This window comes from Pseudophryne corroboree, chromosome 8, assembly GCF_028390025.1.
Source record: "Pseudophryne corroboree isolate aPseCor3 chromosome 8, aPseCor3.hap2, whole genome shotgun sequence".
In the NCBI taxonomy this organism is placed as follows: domain Eukaryota; kingdom Metazoa; phylum Chordata; class Amphibia; order Anura; family Myobatrachidae; genus Pseudophryne; species Pseudophryne corroboree.
The window spans coordinates 451,756,505-451,780,654 of NC_086451.1; the positions used below are offsets into that span (position 1 = coordinate 451,756,505).

The window sequence follows — 24,150 nt, forward strand, 5'->3', positions numbered from 1 at the left end:
CTTCCTTCGAAGGGATATCATTTCGGCCATTACCTTGGTAAAGACCCGGGGTGCCGTGGACCATCCCTACGGCAGCGTCTGAACTGATAGTGACAGTTCTGTACCATAACCTGAGGTACCCTTGGTGAGAAGGGTAAATTTTGACATGAAGGTAAGCATCCTTGATGTCCCGAGACATCATGTAGTCCCCTTCTTCCAGGTTCGCAATCACTGCTCTGAGTGACTCAATCTTGAATTTGAACCTCTGTATGTAAGTGTTCAAAGATTTTAGATTTAGAATCGGTCTCACCGAGCCGTCTGGCTTCGGTACCACAATAGTGTGGAATAATACCCCGTTCCCTGTTGCAGGAGGGGTACCTTGATTATCACCTGCTGGGAATACAGCTTGTGAATGGCTTCCAAAACTGCCTCCCTGTCAGAGGGAGACGTCGGTAAAGCCGACTTTTGGAAACGGCGAGGGGGAGACGTCTCGAATTCCAATATGTACCCTTGAGATATTACCTGAAGGATCCAGGGGTCTACTTGCGAGTGAGCCCACTGCGCACTGAAATTCATTGAGAACGGGCCCCCACCGTGCCTGAGCTTGTAAGGCCCTAGCGTCATACTGAGGGCTTGGCAGAGGCGGGAAAGGGTTTCTGTTCCTGGGAACTGGCTAATCTCTTCAGCCTTTTTCCTCTCCCTCTGTCACGAGCAGAAAAGAGGAACCTTTTGTCCGCTTGCCAACAAAGGACTGCGCCTGATAATACGTCTTATTTTGAGAGGCGACCTGGGGTACAAACGTGGATTTCCCAGTTGTTGCCGTGGCCACCAGGTCTAAAAGACCGACCCCAAATGTCCCTTTTCAAAGGCAATACTTCCCAATGCCGTTTGGAATCCGCATCACCTGACCATTTTACTGGTAGAATTGGACAACGCACTTATACTTGATGCCAGTCGGCAAATATTCCGCTGTGCATCATGCGTATATAGAAATGCATCTTTTAAATGCTCTATAGGCAATAATATACTATCCTTATCTAGGATATCAATATTTCCAGTCAGGGAATCCGACCATGCCAACCCAGCACTGCACCTCCAGGCTGAGGCGATTGCTGGTCGCAGTATAACACCAGTATGTGTGTGAATACATTTTTGGATACCCTCCTGCTTTCTATCAGCAGGATCCTTAAGGGCGGCCATCTCATGAGAGGGTAGAGCCCTTGTTCTTACAAGCGTGTGAGCGCCTTATCCCCCCTAGGGGGTGTTTCCCAACGCACCCTAACCTCTGGCGGGAAAGGGTATACACCAATACTTTTTAAGAAATTATCAATTGTTATCGGGGGGAAACCCACGCATCATCACACACCTCATTTTATTTCTCAGATTCAGGAAAACTACAGGTAGTTTTTCCCTCACCGAACATAATACCCCTTTTTGGTGGTATTTGTATTATCAGAAATGTATAAAACATTTTCCATTGTCTCAATCATGTAACGTGTGGCCCTACTGGAAATCACGGTTGTCTCTTCACCGTCGACACAGGAGTCAGTATCCGTGTCGGCGTCTGTATCTGCCATCTGAGGTAACGGGCGCTTTAGAGCCCCTGACGGCCTATGAGACGTCTGGACAGGCACAAGCTGAGTAGCCGGCTGTCTCATGTCAACCACTGTTTTTTTATACAGAGCTGACACTGTCACGTAATTTTCAACAGTACATCCACTCAGGTGTCGACCCCCTAGGTGGTGACATCACTGTTACAGACACTCTGCTCCGTCTCCACATCATTTTTCTCCTCATACATGTCGACACAAACGTACCGACACACAGCACACACACAGGGAATGCTCTGATAGAGGACAGGACCCCACTAGCCCTTTGGGGAGACAGAGGGAGAGTATGCCAGCACACACCAGAGCGCTATATATATATATATATTGTAACACTGTAGGGGTGCAAGGCACCTTTTCCTGGGGAATATGGCGGCACGCAGCAGCTGAGGAACAACACAAGTCCAGTTTCTGGTACAACTGACCCCGGCCAGTTTTATTGAAACAGAAAATAAAACAAACCCCAAAATAAAAATACCTTGCCTGTCCGGCACTAACTAAACATAAGATATTCCTAACTGTCACTAAACAAAACACAGAGTTCTTCAGTACATACTGTATAGCTCACTTGCATCAGAAAGCGTGTCTCTCACACACAGATCCTGCAGCCTTCCCAGGCAGTCTGCCCATACTAATCAGGTTAGCAGCACTATAACACACTTACACAGCTGAAACCCTGATTAGCCCTCTGTGAGGCCAAAGACCCGAACTGGGCCCAATGTCTAGAACTCGCCTTATCTCTCTCTCAGAGCCTTTACCCAGCTTTTACAGCAAACTGAAAAGGTTCAGACAAAACAAAAAGCATTTTTCCTAGAAGTTAACATTTTCTAAAACATGTAAGACAAGAACCTGGGACAAATATACCTGCCCTCAAACACTATCCCAGTGTTCTTGTCACATATCCCCCTCCCCTGTTTCGACCTAGGGGCCGGAACACTTGTAGCCCCCAAACAGAAGATGCGAGACAATGCATCTGCGTTGGCCAATTGTGTTCCCGGTCTATGTTCGACAGTAAACTTAAAGTCCTGCAACGCTAGAAACCATCTAGTTACACGAGCATTCTTGCCTCTATTTACATACATCCATTTTAAAGGGGCATGGTCTGTCACTAGTCTGAATTGTCTACCCAAGAGGTAATATCTCAAGGTATCTAGTGCCCACTTAATGGCCAAAGCCTCCTTTTCCACAATGGCATACCTTTTTTCATGCTCATTGAGTTTCCTACTCAAATAAATGATAGGGTGTTCGTCCCCATCTCTGGTTTGGGACAGCACAGCCCCTATCCCTACCTCTGAGGCATCTGTCTGTACCACAAATTCTTTTGAAAAATCTGGCGTTATCAATACCGGTTGTGAACATAAAGCCACTTTTAACGCTTGGAACGCTTTTTCTGCATCAGGGTTCCATTTCACCATATTTGACTGCTTCCCTTTGGTAAGGTCTGACAACGGCACCGCTGTGGTCGCAAAATTGGGAATAAACCGTCTATAGTACCCAGTAATTCCCAAAAAAGCCCTTACCTGTTTTTTATTCACTGGACGAGGCCAGTTTTGAATAGCATCAACTTTATTCAATTGGGGCCTAATCAGACCTCTGCCTATGGTGAAGCCCAAGTATTTGACCTCCTCCATTGCGAGGCAGCACTTCTTTGGGTTAGCAGTTAACCCTGCCTCTCTGATTGAGTCCAGTACTGCTTGTACTTTAACCAAATGGGACCCCCAGTCTGTACTGTGAATTACCACATCATCCAAATAGGCAGCTGCATATTTTCTATGGGGCCTCAAAATTGTATCCATCGCCCGTTGAAAGGTTGCTGGAGCCCCATGCAACCCAAAGGGTAACATCTTATACTGGTACAGCCCCTCCGGAACCGAAAAGGCTGTTTTTTCTTTGGCGCTATCAGATAAAGGTATTTGCCAGTAACCTTTGGTCAGGTCCAATGTGGTGAGAAACCTGGCTGTTCCCAGCCTTTCTACAAGCTCATCCACACGGGGCATGGGGTATGCGTCAAACTTGGACACCTCATTTAACTTACGAAAGTCATTACAGAAGCGTATGCTACCGTCGGGCTTCGGGATGAGCACTATGGGACTGGACCACTCACTGTTAGACTCCTCTATGACTCCAAGTTCTAACATGATTTTAACTTCTTTAGAAATAGCTTCTCGCTGAGCTTCAGGAATCCTATATGGCTTTAAATGAACCCTGACCCTTGGTTCTGTGACAATGTCATGTTTTATTATGGTCGTTCGGCCAGGCAGCTCTGAAAATACCTCCCTATTTTGGATGAGAAATTCTTTAACCTGATTGTTCTGATCAGCTGATAATGTCTCTGACACCTTCACTGCGGGAAGCAACCGGGGTGAAGACACCGAAGGGCAAGGCTCCGCTGACAGAGACAACCTATCTTTCCAGGGTTTGATTAAGTTAACATGGTAGATCTGTTCGGGTTTTCTCTTTCCCGGCTGGTATACTTTGTAATTAACCTCATTCACTTTTTCCCTAATCTCAAATGGACCCTGCCATTTAGCTAGGAATTTGCTTTCCACAGTGGGTACCAAAACAAGAACTCTATCTCCAGGAGCAAATTCCCGTATCTTGGCACTCCGGTTGTATACCCTCTGTTGAGCACTTTGGGCCTGTTCCATGTGCTCTCTGACAATAGGTACCACAGCTGCAATCCTATCCTGCATTTGTGATACATGTTCAATAACACTTCTATAAGGAGTGGGCTGTCCTTCCCACGTCTCTTTGGCAATGTCAAACAGCCCTCTGGGGTGTCTACCATACAACAAATCAAATGGAGAAAACCCCGTAGAGGACTGAGGAACTTCTCTGACGGCCATTAACAAGTAGGGCAACAAATAATCCCAATTTTTCCCATCTTTATCAACCACCTTTTTTAACATACTTTTTAATGTTTTATTAAACCTTTCCACCAACCCATCAGTTTGGGGATGGTAAATGGACGTCCTGAGGTGAGTGACCTTAAATAATTTGCACAATTCTTTCATGACCTTTGACATAAATGGAGTACCTTGGTCAGTCAAAATTTCTTTTGGTATTCCCACTCTACTAAAAACCTGCACCAGCTCCCTAGCTATCGCCTTGGTTGTGATAGTGCGTAAAGGGACAGCCTCAGGATATCGAGTGGCATAGTCCATTATTACCAGGATATACTGATGGCCCCGAGCGGACTTTAACAAGGGCCCCACGAGATCCATGGCTATTCTGTCAAACGGGACCTCTATAATAGGCATCGGAACTAGTGGGCTCCTGAAATGGGGTCTAGGGGCATGATACTGGCATTCAGGACAGGAAGAACAATATTCAGACACTTCTTTATAAACCCCTGGCCAAAAGAACCTTTGTAAAACTCTTTCAGTGGTTTTTTCTGCCCCTAAATGTCCTGCTGTAACGTGACTATGAGCTAAATCTAGCACCGTTCTCCGATAAGGCTGGGGTACTACCAGCTGTTCTACCACATCCTCACCCTTTTTGACAATGTGGTACAAGAGCTCATTACAGATGGCCATGTGGGGATACGTAACCCTGTCACCTGGTACCACAGGCTCCCCATTAACAATCTTAACATTCTCTCTAGCCTTTATCAAGGTAGGATCCTTTAACTGTTCAGATGCAAACAGATCCTTTTTTACTTCCAGGTCAGGCACGCTTTCGTTTCTAACCACTATGTCTCTGTTCCCAGCAAGAGGGTCCTCACTGGACTCCCCATCTGTCACTTCCCCAGCCAAACTGGCAAAAGGCAAAGGGTCAGAAAGTTCCGAAGACACACCTACATCCATACAATCACCGGTATTACCAACTGGCTCTTCACTTCTCACATCTGCTGATAAACGTGATTCCCACAGTTTCCAGAAATGAGGAAAATCCCTCCCTATTATGGCCTTATGCACCAAGGTGGGGACCAGTCCTACTTTAACCATTGCTGACCCACAACAAGTTTCTATATTCACTTCAGCAGTGACATAATACTGGGTATCCCCATGTATGCAAGTTACCCCAATAGGTATTTGCTGGACCTTTAAGGGGTTCACTAACCCAGTTTTCACGAGGGTAACTAAACTTCCTGAATCTAGCAAGGCCTCTACCCGGTTACCCTCTAAGAACACATCACACATTTGTTTTTCCAGCTCAGGTGAAGGTACCACAGTACAGGCTAACCTAGCAAAGAAAGACATTCTGCGACATTCAAAGGCAGCATCACATTGCATGGGTTCTTGCATGACTGGGCAATTGGCAACAACATGACCTGGCATACCACATCTAAAACATTTAACCACACGATTATCAACCCGTTTGGGCAACATAGACCGTTCTAGCCCCATTGGCCTGTCTCCAGGGCCAGTGTTTACAGTCTCTCCAGCCTTGCGTTCTCTTAACCGCCCAGCAACGTTTTCCCACGGAACAGTCTTACCAGTCTTTACTGAAGGGCGCTGTCGAGGATCTATGGGTTGCTGGGTGGTCATCAGTAGTTCCTCTGCTGCCAAATACCGCTCTACCATGTCCACTAATTGGTCAGCAGTACCCGGGTTTCCATGGCTCACCCACTTGCGCAGGACCATGGGCAAAGATCTCAAGTAGCGGTCCATGACGACTCTTTCAACCATCTGGGGACCAGTTAATGTCTCTGGCTGTAGCCATTTTTTTGTTAGCTGAATAAGGTCGTGCATCTGAGAGCGCGGAGGCTTCTCCATGGCGTACACCCAACGGTGCACCCGTTGTGCTCGTACTGACAGCGTGACTCCCAGGCGGGTCAGGATCTCAGTCTTTAGTTTATCATAGTCCCGAGCCTCAGCAGGGCTTAAATCAAAGTACGCTTTTTGGGGCTCACCTGACAGAAAAGGTGCCAGCAGACTGGCCCACTGTGCTTTTGGCCAGTTCTCACGCTCTGCAGTCCTTTCAAACGTGGTCAAGTAGGCCTCCACATCATCAGCCTCTGTCATTTTCTGCAGGAAGTGACTGGCCCGTATAGAACTAGAGCTGGTCGGAGCACTGACGGCCACATCTCCAATCCGGGCTGCAAGGCTCTGCACCACTTCTGTTAAGGCCTCTCTATCCTGACGCTGTTGCCTGTAAAGTTCGTCAATAGCCACCTGCTGCTGTCTCCTATTTTCCTCCATTGCCACCTGCTGTTGTCTCCTATTTTCCTCCATTGCCACCTGCTGCTGTCGGTTGGCCTCCTGCTGAGCCGCTGTAGCTTGCAGCAAGGCTTTAAGCAGATCCTCCATGTCGACAGATTTTTCAGGCGGCTTTGTAGCTGCTTTCACCCAGGACATATATCAAACCCTCAGGGGTGAGTCTCAGTAACTTCACACTGGGCTGTATCTGCATAAACCACCGTTTTCTGCAGGCCTCACAAACTGCTGCTTTCACTTATGCGCAGAACGGGGTTGCTCGCATTCTCCACCAAGTTGTAACACTGTAGGGGTGCAAGGCACCTTTTCCTGGGGAATATGGCGGCACGCAGCAGCTGAGGAACAACACAAGTCCAGTTTCTGGTACAACTGACCCCGGCCAGTTTTATTGAAACAGAAAATAAAACAAACCCCAAAATAAAAATACCTTGCCTGTCCGGCACTAACTAAACATAAGATATTCCTAACTGTCACTAAACAAAACACAGAGTTCTTCAGTACATACTGTATAGCTCACTTGCATCAGAAAGCGTGTCTCTCACACACAGATCCTGCAGCCTTCCCAGGCAGTCTGCCCATACTAATCAGGTTAGCAGCACTATAACACACTTACACAGCTGAAACCCTGATTAGCCCTCTGTGAGGCCAAAGACCCGAACTGGGCCCAATGTCTAGAACTCGCCTTATCTCTCTCTCAGAGCCTTTACCCAGCTTTTACAGCAAACTGAAAAGGTTCAGACAAAACAAAAAGCATTTTTCCTAGAAGTTAACATTTTCTAAAACATGTAAGACAAGAACCTGGGACAAATATACCTGCCCTCAAACACTATCCCAGTGTTCTTGTCACAATATATATATATATACACACAGGGATAACCTTATATAAGTGTTTTTCCCCTTATAGCTGCTGTATGTTTTAATACTGCGCCTAATTAGTGCCCCCCTCTCTTTTTTTAACCCTTTCTGTAGTGTAGTGACTGCAGGGAAGAGCCAGGGAGCTTCCCTCCAACTGAGCTGTGATCGAAAATGGCGCTTGTGTGCTGAGGAGATAGGCTCCGCCCCCTTTTCGGCGGCCTTATCTCCCGTTTTTCTGTATATTCTGGCAGGGGTTAAATGCATCCATATAGCCCAGGAGCTATATGTGATGTATTTTTTGCCATGTAAGGTATTTTTATCATGTTTTATTGCGTCTCAGGGCGCCCCCCCCAGCGCCCTGCACCCTCAGTGACCGGAGTATGAAGTGTGCTGAGAGCAATGGCGCACAGCTACAGTGCTGTGCGCTACCTTATTGAAGACAGGAACGTCTTCTGCCGCCGATTTTTCCGGACCTCTTCGCTCTTCTGGCTCTGTAAGGGGGCCGGCGGCGCGGCTCCGGGACCCATCCAGGCTGGGCCTGTGATCGTCCCTCTGGAGCTAATGTCCAGTAGCCAAGAAGCCCAATCCACTCTGCACGCAGGTGAGTTCGCCTCTTCTCCCCTTAGTCCCTCGATGCAGTGAGCCTGTTGCCAGCAGGTCTCACTGAAAATAACAAACCTAAACTAAAACTTTCACTAAGAAGCTCAGGAGAGCCCCTAGTGTGCACCCTTCTCGTCGGGCACAGAAATCTAACTGAGGCTTGGAGGAGGGTCATAGGGGGAGGAGCCAGTGCACACCAGTTAGTCCTAAAGCTTTCTTTAGATGTGCCCAGTCTCCTGCGGAGCCGCTTATTCCCCATGGTCCTTACGGAGTCCCCAGCATCCACTTAGGACGTTAGAGAAATACTCTCCGTACTTCTGTGTCCAGAACCATCCCTAAAAAGGACAATCTTGTCGTCGGTTCCAACTGCGACTTTGGAAAATTCATGATCCAACCGTGTTGTTGGAGTATTGACAAGGAGAGTGCGATGTTCTGCACCAACTGTTCCCTGGATCTCGCTTTTATCAGGAGATCGTCCAGATAAGGAATTATATTGACTCCTATTTGACGAAGAAGGACCATCATCTCTGCCATCACCTTGGTGAATACCCTCGGTGCCGTGGAGAGTCCGAACGGCAACATCTGGAACTGGTAATGGCAATCCTGTACTGCGAATCTCAGATAAGCTTGGTGAGGAGGATAAATGGGAACATGCAAGTAAGCATCCTTTATATGTCTGACACCATGAAGTCCCCTTCCTCCAGACTGGAAATCACTACCCTCAGGGATTCCATCTTGAACTTTTTCAGGTAGAGATTCAGATTTTTCAGGTTTAAAATCGGTCTGACCGAGCCGTCCGGCTTCGGAACTACGAAGAGGCTTGAATAAAAACCTTCTCCTTGCTGTGACAAGGGTACCAGGACAATGACCTGATTCTGACATAATTTTTGAATTGCCGTTGTTAATGCCTCTCTTTCTGGAAGAGAAGCTGGCAAGGTCGATTTGAAAAAGCAGCATGGGGGGGACGTCTTGAAACACTAGTTTGTACCCATGGGACACTATTTGTGAGACGCATGGGTCCAGGCCAGATTGAATCCAGATTTGGCTGAAAAGTTTCAGACGTGCTCCCACCCGAGCGGACTCCCGCAAGGGAGCCCCAGCGTCATGCTGCAGATTTGGCAGGAGCAGGGGTTGACTTCTGCTCCTGGGATCCTGGAGACGCTGTGGACTTCTTTCCTTTTCCCCTACCTGCAAAGAAGGGGGAACCTTTGGCCTTTTTGTATTTGTTGGGCCGAAAGGACTGCATGTGAGAGTGATGTGTCTTTTTTGTTGGTGCAGGAGCAGAAGGCAAGAATGTCGACTTACCTGCGGTAGCCGCCGAGACTAACGCATCCAGCCCATCACCAAAGAAGGCCTCACCTTTATACGGGAGAGCCTCCATATTTCTTTTGGAATCTGCATCAGCATTCCACTGGCGAATCCACAATGCCCTCCGAGCCGATACTGCCATGGTAGCGGTTTTTGATCCCAAGAGACCAATATATTTCATGGTTTCTAGTACGTACGCAGCAGCGTCTTTGATATGACCTAACGTTAGGAGTATCTCGTCTCCATCTATTGTGTCAATGTCTAATGACAAGTTTTCTGACCACTTTTCAATAGCACTACTCACCCACGCACAGGCAATGGTAGGCCTGAGTAGTGTCCCATTGGCCACATCAATAGATCACCTCACTCACTTGCGGTCTGTCAGCTCCTTAAGTGAAGCCATTCCAGGCGCAGAGAGAAACACCTTTTCTCTTTTATGACAGGGCCCTGTCTAAAATGCGGGGCGACTCCCACCTTTTGGAAAAAGGTAAGCTGCCTGAATTACTTTTGGGAATCTGAAATTTCTTTTCAGGTTAAATCAGACTCCCTCCAAGAGACTGTTCCTGAGGTGGAGGGAAAATTACATTACTTCTTTACTACAGTAAATCCTCTCCTTGTGGTAAAAGAGGGGGCTTCGTAACTTCTAACACCTCCTTTATAGCTAAAACATGTTTTGAATGCTTTTTGCTAACTTAGGACCTATTCCCCTGGAATCACTAGTGTCGACACAGGAAACAGAGTCCGTGTCGGTATCAGTTTGTACTACTTGTGCAAATTTGTATGTGACCCAGAGGGATCCCTGTGGATGAAAGGCAGAACTATTAAAAATCACATCTTCAACAGATTATATTCAGTTTTCTGTATGAGATTCAGTAGTGATTCACACTATCATGTAACCTTTCACCCAGTCAGGCTCTTGGTGTCATATTACACCTCTGTGTCCCTAACATGTCTCCACAGAGTTCCCTGCCACAGACATGTCACACACATGCACAACCACACCACAGACACTCCGGGACTTATAGGGGACAGACCCACAGTAAAATCTGTCAGAGGGACACAGATAGGATTTGCCAGTTCACAACCCAGCGCCAGTAACACAATGTCTGTGAACACAAAATGCCCACTGACATGCAGCGCTTTTATAATGCTAATCACACAATTATATAGCACCAAGTTCACTGTGGCCCCCCGTTTTGCACCCTGATACTTGTTCAGTAGTGGAGGACCAGCGTTGTCTCTGCAGCCTGAGGAGAGAAAATGGGGCTGAGCAGTGTGCTGGCTGGCTGACTGAGGAAGCTCCACTCTTCAATGGCGTGTTTCTCCTCAGCTTTTATGAGGTAATTTTTTATACTGGCGGGAGTAGGACTGTGCCTCAGCAACTTATGCCCCTTATTTATGCCAGTTTCCATAGGTTTCATGCTGCCCAGGGCGCCCCCCCTTGTGCCCTGCACCCTGCAGTGCCTGTGTATGTGTGGGCAATATGGCGCGCTGCGCTCCCGCCAGCCGCGCAGTACCTATAGCCGTCACTTTCCTGATTGAAGATCTGTCTTCTAACACTCACCTGTCTTCTGACTTCTGGCTCTGTGAGAGGGGTGACGGCGTGCTGTGGGAGTGAGCATCTAGGCACGGCCAGCGTTCAGTTCCCTTAAGGAGCTAATGGTGTCCTGTCAGCAAGAAGCAGAGCCATGAAACTCTTTAGGAAGTCGGTTCCTACTTCTGCCCCCTCAGTCCCACGAAGCAGGGAGACTGTTGCGAGCAGTTCTCCCTGAAAATAAAAAACCTAACATAAGTCTTTTCAGAGAAACTCAGTAGAGCTCCTCTGGAGTGCATCCAGTCTGCCTGGGCACATTTCTAAAACCGAGGTCTGGAGGAGGGGCATAGAGGGAGGAGCCAGTTCACACCCTTGAAAAGTCTTAAAGTGCCCATGGCTCCTGCGGAACCGTCTATACCCCCATGGTCATGAAATGGACCCCAGCATCCTCTAGGACGTATGAGAAAAAACCTGTAAAACACGGCCAATGCCAGCCCCGACCTGCCGAAATAACAGAGGGGGCTTAACGAGCGGAGAGTCACTGCCCCAGCCTTAATACATTGGGGAGTCTTCACCTTCAGGTAGGCACAGCGCCGCAGACGAAACTGCAGCGTGCGTTACCTCATTCCTTAAGAAGCCGCTGTCAGCCACATCATACATAGTGGTGATGCGGTAACAGCGGCAGGTAGCGCACGTTCGTACATCTGCCCCCATGATTGGTGGGTTGGATGTTACCATCTGCAGAGGACTCTGGCTTGTCCTTAGCAGCCTACGAGGGTTATTCAAAGTTGCTAGCAAACCAAAAAACTTAGCAATTGGGCAAAACCATGTGCGCTGCAGTTGGGGCAGATGTAACATGTGCAGAGAGAGTTAGATTTGGGTGGGTTATTTAATTTCTATGCATGGTAAATACTGGTTGCTTTATTTTTACACTGCAATTTAGATTTCAATTTGAACACACCCCACCCAAATCTAACTCTCTCTGCACATGTTACATCTGCCCCACCTGCAGTCCAGCATGGTTTTGTCCAACTGCTAACAAATTTGCTGCTGCGATCAACTCTGAATTAGGCCCCATGTGTATAAGGTGTATATGAAACAAATGCATTTAACGTTTAGACCTGGGTCCCAACCCCAACATATCTCCTTATGGTGTTCAAACGTTCCAAACTACTTCCGGTCACAAGCATTTCGGATTTGGGAGCCAACCTGTAATGTGCTGTGACCTGAAACTCCCCTGATCTCACTTTACACCACTGTGAGAAAAACCAACATTTTATAGTTGCAACTTTACTATTTGGGTGCAGATATAGGGGGTCATTCCGAGATGATCGCACGTAGCAACTTTTTGCTGCCCGTGCGATCAACTAGACGCCGCCTAGGGGGGAGTGGATTTCTGCATAGCAGGGCTGCGAACGCTTGTGCAGCCCTGCTGTGCAAAATAAAGTTTCTTGTAAAAGAAGACCAGGGTAACAGTTACTTACCCTGTGCGATCGATCCAGCGATGCAGGTCCCGGAATTGACGTCAGACATCCGCCCTCCAAACGCCTGGACACGCCTGCGTTGGGCTCACAACTCCCCGAAAACTGTGTGTTGCCACCCGAATCCGCCTTCCTCCTGTCAATCTTCTTGCGGTCGCCACTGCGACCGCTTTCTTCGCTGGTTGCGTCGCTGCCTGGCGACGGCCGTTGCCAGCAATGACACGCCTGCGCAATGCGGCCACCGCGCATGCGCAGCTCTGACCCGATCGCACGGCTGCGAAGAAGCGCAGCATACGATCGGGTCGGAATGACCCCCCATTGTGAGACATCGGAAGGGGGTGCTACCGGGCTCTGGCATCTCACAGGACACAATTAAGTTACCAAATAGATTTCTTTTTAGAAAAGAGCGTGCCACCTGGTAGGTTCCCCCAGAACCTCACAAACATGGCGTAAGCAGACTCAGGATAGACTTTTTGTTTACATGTCCCATATATTAGTGTCAAGCTACCGTAATGTGATAAATCATTTTGCATGTACAAACTTTAAAAATAATAAGGAAACAAGTTCTATTATCACTAAGAAACACATTTATTTAGCTCTCCTCAGATGTGACGGCTGCAGAGCATCGCTGGTTGGTGCAGGGCCTCATTCTGGCACAGCGTCTGCAACCCAGGTCAGATACGGGGGGTTCCCCTGCTCTATGGGGACACTGATCACCTCACAGATTTCATATGGATGCACCGACCTGAGGGAACAAAAAGACAGGACTGAGGCATGTATCATCTACAGTGAGACCTCGGGCCTTAACGTGCCCCTTTCACAGGTCTCAGTAACTACCACCTACCAAATGAAGATCACAGTAGACGGAGATTATGTCTCACGGCTCTATAGGACTCAGTCTATAATGCATTGTAGAGGGGCCATGAATGCGTAATGGCTTCAGGCAGTGGCGGCATCCAGGGGCAGCGGCGTAGGTTTACGTATGGTCTGATTGTATAATGTGAGGGGAAAGTGGGACATATACTGTACTATAGAGACACGGCGTCAGAGCTTCGCCTGGCACATATGTGCGGCAAAGCTCTATCCTGAGCTTCCACCAGTATTCTAATCTGCGCGCACCTTACACTTGTGGCCTATGTGCTTGGATGCGCAGACCGGGGACAGTGACGAGTAAGTAGAACACAGACACATGTTACACACTCCCCTTTGTGCATTTTCATTTTTCATAAAACTTCTATTTGAAATGTGTCCCTTACCAAACATTATTTCTGCACCTACACCTATAACAGCAGCCTCTGTGAATTGGGGATATAGATGTTATTACACAAGGCAAGCTTTGCAGAACATTCCCTTGTTCCACAATACAGACTGAAAGGAGCCCCCCTTTCCTCATAGTCTACATACACATCCCCCGCCCCCAGCGTGTAATGATGAAGACCGCTCTTCTCTTCTCACCTGACGTAGTCTGTTACAGCAGGCACTTTAGATGATCTGGTCTTAATCATCTGCAAGAAGACAGCGACAGCCTGGTGAAAATTACTTACTAGGAAGGGACTATTGATCTCCAGAAGGCGACAGAAACTGCGTTACTGGAAAAAAGTGGGACATATAAGTGGGTAATTTCCTTGGTGAAACGGACATATAAATGTAACATTATATCACTGACCTGGTTTGGGAGTGTTGTGGACTCGGGGCTTCTTCCGATGACCGGGAAGAGGAACCGCCACTGGGTCGTAGTAGAGATGGCCGGATGTAGGTCTTCCTCATGCAGAACTAAGACGGCAGGCGGGAGGCCCAGAGGAATTCTTGTAGGTCTCCTGTAAGACAAGACTTGTAGAAATAATGAAGGCTGGGGTACTGAGATATTGGAGACACTGTGGTATTGAAGGCACTGAGGTACTGGGAGTACAGGGAGTGCTGGGAGACCCTTGGAGGCACGGAGGTGTTTGGAGGCACGGAGGTGCTTGGAGGCACGGAGGTGTTTGGAGACACCGAGGTGTTTGGAGGGACGAGGTGCTTGGAGGCACGAGGTGCTTGGAGACACGGAGGTAACTGGAGGCACGGAGGTGCTTTGAGGCGCGGAGGTGCTTGGAGGCACGGGGTGCTTGGAGGCACGAGGTGCTTGGAGGCACGGAGGTGCTTGGAGGCACGGAGGTAACTGGAGGCACGGAGGTAACTGGAGGCACGGAGGTAACTGGAGGCACGGAGGTAACTGGAGGCACGGAGGTGCTTGGAGGCACGAGGTGCTTGGAGGCACGAGGTGCTTGGAGGCACGGAGGTGCTTGGAGGCACGGAGGTAACTGGAGGCACGGAGGTAACTGGAGGCACGGAGGTAACTGGAGGCACGGAGGTGCTTGAGGCGCGGAGGTGCTTGGAGGCACGAGGTGCTTGGAGGCACGAGGTGCTTGGAGGCACGGAGGTGCTTGGAGGCACGGAGGTGCTTGGAGGCACGAGGTGCTTGGAGACACGGAGGTAACTGGAGGCACGGAGGTGCTTGAGGCGCGGAGGTGCTTGGAGGCACGAGGTGCTTGGAGGGACAGGATGCTTGGAAGCACAGGATGCTTGCAGGGACGAGGGAGCTCTGGATCATAGCTTCCACAGGAGAAACGAAGATACTCAGGCATCGGATCTCTGCCTGGTATCTGATTTTAAATTCCCCGCCCTAGCCTGATTGGCGGAGCAGGCAGGTGACGTCAGACCTGCTCCGCCTCCTTGCCCTTGCTTGTGATGGCGGCGCCCTTGCTTCCGGGAAGCCGCCGGAGAGCAGCGCCGACCCGCCGCTGAAGCCGGAGACTGACAGGGGAAGAGAGGCGCCGGGCAGACCAGGCCACCCGCAGGGACAAGCGCGGTCGCCGCTGCCCGAGGTTCGTGACAGTACCCCCTCCTCCAGGAGTGGCCCCTGGACACTTCCCGGGCTTAGTCGGATGTCTGGAGTGGAAGATCCGAATCAGACGAGGAGCCGTTACTTCAGTAGCCCCAATCCAACTTCTCTCCTCAGGTCCATAACCCTTCCAGTCCACCAAGTACTGTAATTTTTTATGAAGATAACGAGAGTCCAGAATAGCTTTGATTTCAAACTCCGCTCCAGCTTCTGCCACTACGGACGTTGGCCTTGGGAGTGCTGAGTGGAATCGATTCAGTATGAGGGGACGGAGTAGAGAAACATGGAAGGCGTTAGGTATGCGAAGATGGGCAGGCAAACCCAGTTTACAGACCACAGGATTTAAGACTTGTAGCACAGGGTAAGGACCGATGAACCTTGGAGCGAATTTCATGGTGGGCACCTTCAACCGGAGATTCCGTGTGGACAGCCATACCCTGTCCCCAACTTTATATTGAGGTGCGGCTTGCCGTTTCTTATCTGCAAAGAACTTGTACCGAACAGAAACCTGCTTAAGATTAGCATGAACCTTTCTCCAAATTTGTCCAAAGTGTCGTAGAGTGGACGCTACAGCAGGAACCTCTATTATCGGAAGGCTTGGAAATTCCGGAACACGGGGATGGAACCCGTAGTTGACGAAAAATGGTGATTCCCCAGTGGAAGAATGAAACAAATGGTTATGGGCAAACTCCGCCCAAGGCAACAACTCCACCCAGTTGTCCTGTGAAGGAGAGAGATACAACCGAAGAAAAGTCTCTAGATCTTGATTGACTCGTTCCGTTTGTCCATTTGTTTGGGGATGATAAGCCGACGAAAACTTAAGTTTAATGTGTAGAGTTGAACAAAGGGCTTTCCAAAACCTGGCGGTGAACTGTACTCCACGGTCAGAAACAATCTCTTGTGGCAACCCATGCAAACGAAAATGTTCTCGGATAAACAATAGAGCCAGTTTCGGTGCTGTCGGAAGACCAGTCAAGGGCACAAAGTGTGCCATCTTCGAAAAACGGTCAACGATAACCCAAACGGTGTTGCAACCCTTGGAACAGGGCAAGTCAGTGATGAAGTCCATGGAAATGTGAGTCCAGGGTCTCACAGGGATAGGCAGAGGACGAAGTAACCCTGCAGGAGGCAGACGAGGAGATTTATGTTGTGTACATTGGGGACATGAATTAACGCAATCTTGTACATCCTTCCTCATGGTGTTCCACCAGTAAGACCTTTGCAGAAACTTGTACATCTTCTGAGCGCCGGGATGACCGGAAAACTTGGAGTTATGGACCCACCGTAGTATTCCTGGGCGGAATCTAGCTGGTACGGACATTCTTCCAGGAGGAGGAGCTGGAGTAGTTAAAGCAGCAGAGACAGAAACTGGATTCAGAATTAAACCCCGCTCCGGAGGTTCATCCTCGTCTGTGGGAACCTGTGAACGGGAAAGCGCATCTGCTTTAATATTGAGAGTCCCGGCACGGTACTTGATAATGAACGAGAATCGGGAAAAGAAAAGTGCCCATCTCGCCTGGCGAGGATTCAAACATTGTGCGGATTTGATGTACAGTAAATTCTTGTGATCCGTGTAGATGGTAAACACATGTTTAGCCCCTTCTAGAAGATATCTCCATTCTTCCAAGGCAGATTTGATTGCCAAGAGTTCCTGGTCTCCAATAGAGTAATTTCGTTCGGCTGGAGAGAATTTACGAGAGTGGAAGCCACACGGATGTAATTTCTTATCAGAGGAATGCTGGGAGAGGACAGCCCCCACCCCGACTGAAGATGCATCAACTTCTAAGAAGAAGGGTTCCTCGAAATTTGGTTGTTGGAGAACTGGAGCCGTCGTGAAAGCTAACTTTAAGCGAGAAAAAGCTACAATGGCTTCCGGAGGCCACAAACTAGGATTAGAACCCTTTCTCGTCAGGGCAGTAATGGGTGCAACAATGGTGGAGAAACCTTTAATGAATTTCCTGTAGTAGTTCGCAAAGCCCAGGAACCTTTGTATTGCTTTCAGGGAAAGAGGCTGAGTCCAATCACGAATGGCCGACAACTTTTCCGGATCCATGCGAAGCTCCGTCCCCGAGATGACATAACCGAGGAACGGAATAGATGTTACTTCAAAGGTACATTTGGAAAGCTTGGCGTAGAGATGATTCTCTTGTAAACGGTGTAGCACCTCTTTGACTTGAGTCCTGTGTTCGACAAGATTCTTGGAAAAAATCAGTATGTCGTCCAGATATACCACAACGCTCTGATACAGCATATCACGAAAGATTTCGTTGACGAATCCCTGGAAAACCGCGGGAGCATTACTAAGACCAAACGGCATCACCAAGTATTCGTAATGCCCATCTCGGGTATTAAAGGCAGTCTTCCATTCATCCCCCTCTCGGATGCGTATAAGATTATAAGCTCCTCTCAAGTCGAGTTTTGAAAAAATGCGGGCACCACGAACCCTATCAAATAACTCTGTGATTAGTGGCAAGGGGTATTTATTCTTAATAGTAATGTCGTTTAGGCCGCGGTAGTCGATGCATGGTCTCAACCCCCCGTCCTTTTTCTTCACGAAAAAGAAGCCTGCACCAGCAGGGGAGGAAGAGGGGCGAATGAATCCCTTGAGCATATTGGACTTAATATACTCCGACATGGCTTGAGTCTCGGGAAGAGACAGAGGATATGTGCGACCACGAGGTGGCGTCTTCCCTGGGACAAGGTCAATAGGGCAGTCCCAAGGCCTGTGAGGTGGTAACAGGTCAGCAGCTTGTTCCGAAAATACGTCCTTGTACCCTTGATATGCCTCCGGAATGTGCTCTTCATCCGTTTTGGAGGTAACACGGAGCGGACAAACAGGAGTAAGACAATTAGTGTGACAAAAGGAACTCCAGGACAGAATTTGTGACGACTTCCAATCGATGTGGGGGTTATGACTTTTCAGCCAAGGCATTCCAAGAACCAGATCATGGGGCATTTCTGGGATTACCAAGAGTTCCAAATCTTCCTGATGTAGAGCCCCGACCCGCAGCTTAACTGGCCCCGTGCGCCACATTATGAGACCTTTGGAAATTCTAGTCCCGTTGATAGCCGTCAGTGAAATTGGCCGCTCGATAGGCCGTAACTTTAAACCCAAACTTTGGGCACAGAAGGAAGAAACGAAGTTCCCTGCAGCTCCGGAATCCAATAGGGCTTCACAAGACCTGGAGACTGAATTGGAGACTAGAGTTACTGGAAGCAAGCAGTCCGAAGTTGGAGAAGCTTTTGTCGTAACTCCCAGCTTGACTCCTCCGGAACAAGCTAGGTCTGCCCGTTTCCCGGACGGACTTTACAAGATTTAAGAAAATGATCTGCGGCTCCACAGTAAAGGCAGAGTTTACCCTCACGACGACGCTGTCGTTCTTCCGGAGACAGTCGGGAGCGGTTAATTTGCATGGGCTCATCTGAGCTAGGTGAGGCCACCGGCCTAGGAGTAGGATTCCGGAACCTGGAACGATCCGAACGGTTACGTTCTCTTCCACGCTCCTGCATCCGAAGATCCACCTTGACGCAAAGGGAAATCAAATCTTCTAATGGATCCGGCAGATCTCTAGTAACCAGCTCGTCTTTCAGCCGGTCGGAAAGACCGTTCCAGAAGGCAGCTCTCAGGGCATCATTATTCCAGCGTAGTTCGGAAGCAATGGTCTGGAAATGAACCACGTACTGGCCCACGGAACGGGCGCCCTGCCGAACACGGAGCAAATCGGAAGAAGCAGTGGTCATTCTGCCGGGCTCGTCGAAAATCCTTCGAAAGGACGAGATGAAGTTGGTGTAGTTGGAAACCATGGGATCAGATCGTTCCCATAATGGAGACACCCAATCCAAAGCAGAACCTTCCAACAGAGAAATAATATATGCTACCTTGGACCGGTCTGTAGGAAAGTTGTGTGCAAGTAGCTCGAAATGTACCTCGCACTGGTTCAAGAAACCACGACAATTTTTGGGATTCCCATTATAGCGGGACGGAGTAGGCAACTGAAGGCGTGGAGTGACACCGGCCGATGGTTGAACATTGCTGGCAACGGCAACTGGTGCGACTGCTGGAACAGGAGCCGGAATTACTGAGGCCAGAGACGCCTGAATCTGATCCAGACGCCCGGACAACTGCTGGAGGTACTGCATCACCTGACCTTGTGCTGCTTCCTGACTTTGCACTCGAGAAGCCAGGTTCTGGATGGCACTAGAGTCCGTGTTCCGATCCCCCGAGTCCATGTGGCCTGAGTATACTATCACTGACCTGGTTTGGGAGTGTTGTGGACTCGGGGCTTCTTCCGATGACCGGGAAGAGGAACCGCCACTGGGTCGTAGTAGAGATGGCCGGATGTAGGTCTTCCTCATGCAGAACTAAGACGGCAGGCGGGAGGCCCAGAGGAATTCTTGTAGGTCTCCTGTAAGACAAGACTTGTAGAAATAATGAAGGCTGGGGTACTGAGATATTGGAGACACTGTGGTATTGAAGGCACTGAGGTACTGGGAGTACAGGGAGTGCTGGGAGACCCTTGGAGGCACGGAGGTGTTTGGAGGCACGGAGGTGCTTGGAGGCACGGAGGTGTTTGGAGACACCGAGGTGTTTGGAGGGACGAGGTGCTTGGAGGCACGAGGTGCTTGGAGACACGGAGGTAACTGGAGGCACGGAGGTGCTTTGAGGCGCGGAGGTGCTTGGAGGCACGGGGTGCTTGGAGGCACGAGGTGCTTGGAGGCACGGAGGTGCTTGGAGGCACGGAGGTAACTGGAGGCACGGAGGTAACTGGAGGCACGGAGGTAACTGGAGGCACGGAGGTAACTGGAGGCACGGAGGTGCTTGGAGGCACGAGGTGCTTGGAGGCACGAGGTGCTTGGAGGCACGGAGGTGCTTGGAGGCACGGAGGTAACTGGAGGCACGGAGGTAACTGGAGGCACGGAGGTAACTGGAGGCACGGAGGTGCTTGAGGCGCGGAGGTGCTTGGAGGCACGAGGTGCTTGGAGGCACGAGGTGCTTGGAGGCACGGAGGTGCTTGGAGGCACGGAGGTGCTTGGAGGCACGAGGTGCTTGGAGACACGGAGGTAACTGGAGGCACGGAGGTGCTTGAGGCGCGGAGGTGCTTGGAGGCACGAGGTGCTTGGAGGGACAGGATGCTTGGAAGCACAGGATGCTTGCAGGGACGAGGGAGCTCTGGATCATAGCTTCCACAGGAGAAACGAAGATACTCAGGCATCGGATCTCTGCCTGGTATCTGATTTTAAATTCCCCGCCCTAGCCTGATTGGCGGAGCAGGCAGGTGACGTCAGACCTGCTCCGCCTCCTTGCCCTTGCTTGTGATGGCGGCGCCCTTGCTTCCGGGAAGCCGCCGGAGAGCAGCGCCGACCCGCCGCTGAAGCCGGAGACTGACAGGGGAAGAGAGGCGCCGGGCAGACCAGGCCACCCGCAGGGACAAGCGCGGTCGCCGCTGCCCGAGGTTCGTGACACATTACAGCTGAGGAAGGTGATTAGCACATCAGAGATGCACGTTTCACTATCGCCAAATGTCATTAGGGAAGTTGTAGCCATTACGTCTACATCTCTAGATTGCGACTTCCCAACCTAAGAAAGCCACCACTAACTGTGCCACGTGGGCAGATACCACTATGAAACTGACGGCTGTGCAGACACGTGTGTATGGGCTTTGTGTATATGACCATTTTCTGACAACACTTCTTCTAAGTGCAGTGCTTGCCCCTTGCAGCTGCATCCTGGGGTCCTCCCTCCTCCGAGACCCCTCTCTCCTCACCTGGTGAACCCTTAAAGTAACTGGTCATACATCCAGGATGTGACATTAGACAGCTGGTCACAGCGGTACATCCTATGGGGATCGGGGATCCCCCCCTGCCCCCCTCACAAAGCTATTGGTGCTGCGGTCTGCAAATGTAATTGCATTTATGAGATGATGCAGCAGGGTGCTGCGGCGGGGACAACCCAGACACTGCCCACTTCTCTGGCCAGCTCTGCATGTCATGTCCTCTCCAGTGAATTACCAATTTCTGGATGGCTCCCCCTGGGTGTAGAAAAAGGGGGTCCCAAGGGTGGGGCACCAAATACACAGGTGCGCTGTAAGAGGACATCTAGGTCTGGCCTTTAGTTGTCCAGCTGATAATGTTTGTAAGTCATGAAGGAGCGGGCAGCTTATTCTGGAATGGTGCATGCACTGTGGAGCTTCCCCTGTAGATGGACCAGATCAGCTATATAGCACATAAGGTATAATGGAAATGAGCTTCGGGTGCAGAGAACTGCAGGTCAGGGGTCAGATAGGGAGCAATAGGCGGCTCACCAGCAGTATCTCACTGTCCTCCTCCACCTTCCCCTTCCACTCATATCTGAGGAAGAAGCACAAAAGGAAAGATGGTCAGTCTAATGCACAGATAAGCAGCCTCCGGCTACACAGTTGTTGGGCAACTGCAAGTTCCAGCATGCAGTCACCCACTGGCTTGACAGGGAATGCTGAGACATGTAGTTCCACAACAACTGGGGAGCCTCAGGTGCTCTAAGCTTTATCTAAAGCAACAGAGACCCCAACCCAGAGGACAAGGACGTGGCAACAGAGACCCCACCACAGGGAAATGGGATATGGCATGGTCGTGGTGACAGAGACATCCCAGGAGAAAAGAACAGAAAACCCCCCCTCCCCCCAGGGTACAGGGACAGAAACCCCCCCAAGGGGACAAGAACATGGGGAAAATGACCCCATCCCAGAGGAATGGGATGTGGCGACAGAGATTCCTCCCCCCCAACCTTCCCAAAAGGGACAGGGACGTGGTGAAAGAGACCTCCCAAAAATGGACAGGGACGTGGTGAAAGAGACCACTGGGGACAGAGACCCCTTCCCAGGGGACGTGGGGGACAGAGACCCCTTCCCAGGGGACGTAGGGGACAGAGACCCCTTCCCAGGGGATGTGGGGGCAGAGACCCCTTCCCAGGGGATGTGGGGGCAGAGACCCCTTCCCAGGGGACGTGGGGGACAGAGACCCCTTCCCGGGGGACGTGGGGGACAGAGACCCCTTCCCGGGGGACGTGGGGGACAGACAACCGCTCCCAGGGGACAGGGACAGAGACCCCCCTCCCCAGAGACAAGGACCCGCCCAGGGGATAGGGACAGAGACCCCTCAAGGGACGTGGGGACACAGGACCCCCCCCCCCCACCAAGGGGACAGGGACGAGGGGACAGAGAAACCCCCAGGGGACAGGGACCCCCCTAACCTTCCCAAAAGGGACATGGACGTGGGGACAGGGACTCCCCATGGGACACTTTAGGGATAAGGACATGCACAGTCTCACACACAGGGACACACCATGAGGTCATAGCTCACATGGAGGTTATCTGCGGTATAATATTCACACAGGCCGCCAGCTTCCTCTCCACAAGGCCCCTGTTTGGAATAGAAGAAGTGACTTGTTACAGTACATAGGTCACCACTTGTTACCTTATCTGTGATCTCTATTGCCCTGGATCTCGCCCCCTCAGTTCCATGTCCGACACACAATAACTGGGACATGGATCTACCCATCTCCCTGTAATGGGATCCTGGGATCCGGGTTCAGAGGTCACTGCTAGCTGGCAGGTCTCCCATGTACTACTTATACCTCCAATCTGCAATGCCCATTTCAGTCCATCTACATTTTTATTGAAGGCGCAACCAGCCCCCCAGATCATTCCCGGGATAATGCAGAGTTTCTGCCACCCACTGATACCACGGAAGTGCCCTGAGATCCCCCCCGGAGTGTTTCTTCCTGCACTTCCACTGTGACTCCTTATTCCCCATCTGACAATATACAGGGACGGCTGCAGGCATGGCACAGTCCGCATTCACCGGCCACTCCGAGCTACTTACCGGGCTATGTCCTTGGCCACTGTGTCATTGGGGCAGGTGACGTAGGCAGCGGAGAGAGATCCCGATTTGTAAGCTTCGGTGGCCATAGTAAAGGCTCGCAGTCCCACAATCCTGAGCAGCGGAGGGGTCATACACACCACTGCCTGAAATTAGGGGAAGAGGCCGTTGGAGGTCGTACTTTTCCCAACAGGCAAACTGCAATCACTGACCGTACAAAAACAGATCTGTAACTACAGGGAAAGAAACAGGATCAGGGTCAGAAGCACACCACAGCAACATAAACTGGAAATAATGCCCTGGGTACGTAGTTCTCTGTGTGGCAAGTGATTTGGGATACTGTGCTGGGTGGCCCTTGGGCTATGGGATGTCTTTCCTTGCACTATCATATGGAGATTTATAACTGTACCTTATTGCATATACATCTAGGGTCCACCAGGTGGCGATGCAGAGCCTACAAATACATATAGCACGTTTTCTGAGACGTATACAATCCGGCAGCTCCATACACAGCAGTGATGCCCAGCCAGCTACAGTATCGCTCCACCATCATTTCCCAATGTTTGGGGGGTTTGGGGGAAGAAGGATAGCAGGGTTCAACTGCTACAGGATGAACTTTGTAGCAGGAAAAGCCTGCAGCAGAGTCTGACGGTTCTGCAGGAGTTTGATAGGCACACCTTCACTTTGTCACCTTTCACTTTTACGTATGATAGTTAAAGTTTTTAAATACTTATTGGAAAGATCTGGATAAATGGGAGATCACAAGCATACTGAACGTCTAGATGTACACACAGGTGTGCCTCCTGCATTGTTTAAGCAAACAGGACCCCAGCCTAACCAGGGTCATGTGTACAGATGAAGGAAAAGGGGCCCGCAGTGACAGAGAGAG

General features: G+C 50.1%; 2 protein-coding genes across 5 annotated transcripts in view; both read right to left on the bottom strand.

Moving 5' to 3' along the window:
- Nucleotides 1-13,087: 13,087 nt before the first annotated feature.
- CUTA (cutA divalent cation tolerance homolog) overlaps nt 13,088-24,150 on the bottom strand; it is a 111,203-nt gene continuing 100,140 nt past the window's right edge. For 3 of the 4 annotated variants that reach the window (XM_063938290.1, XM_063938288.1, XM_063938289.1), the window contains exons 3-7: nt 23,265-23,407; nt 22,743-22,802; nt 21,707-21,752; nt 13,979-14,028; nt 13,088-13,268 (exon numbers count right to left, since the gene is read on the bottom strand). In XM_063938290.1, the coding sequence (XP_063794360.1) occupies nt 13,169-13,268; nt 13,979-14,028; nt 21,707-21,752; nt 22,743-22,802; nt 23,265-23,407 (399 nt within the window). In that variant the 3' untranslated portion in view covers nt 13,088-13,168. Of the gene's footprint in view, nt 13,269-13,978; nt 14,029-21,706; nt 21,753-22,742; nt 22,803-23,264; nt 23,495-24,150 lie in introns of all 4 variants that reach the window. The other variant, XM_063938291.1, reaches the window with a different exon arrangement.
- Nucleotides 14,035-15,391, bottom strand: LOC134949600 (proline-rich protein 36-like). The gene is made up of 2 exons (XM_063938287.1): nt 14,190-15,391; nt 14,035-14,112 (listed from the first exon to the last, which is right to left on the bottom strand). Exons 1-2 carry the CDS (start codon nt 15,111-15,113, stop codon nt 14,110-14,112), a joined length of 927 nt encoding a protein of 308 aa, XP_063794357.1. The 5' UTR covers nt 15,114-15,391; the 3' UTR covers nt 14,035-14,109.

Coding starts and splice junctions, on each gene's coding strand:
- LOC134949600 (XM_063938287.1), bottom strand. CDS start 15,113: ATGATCCAGAGCTCCCTCGTCCCTGCAAGCATCCTGTGCTTCCAAGCA.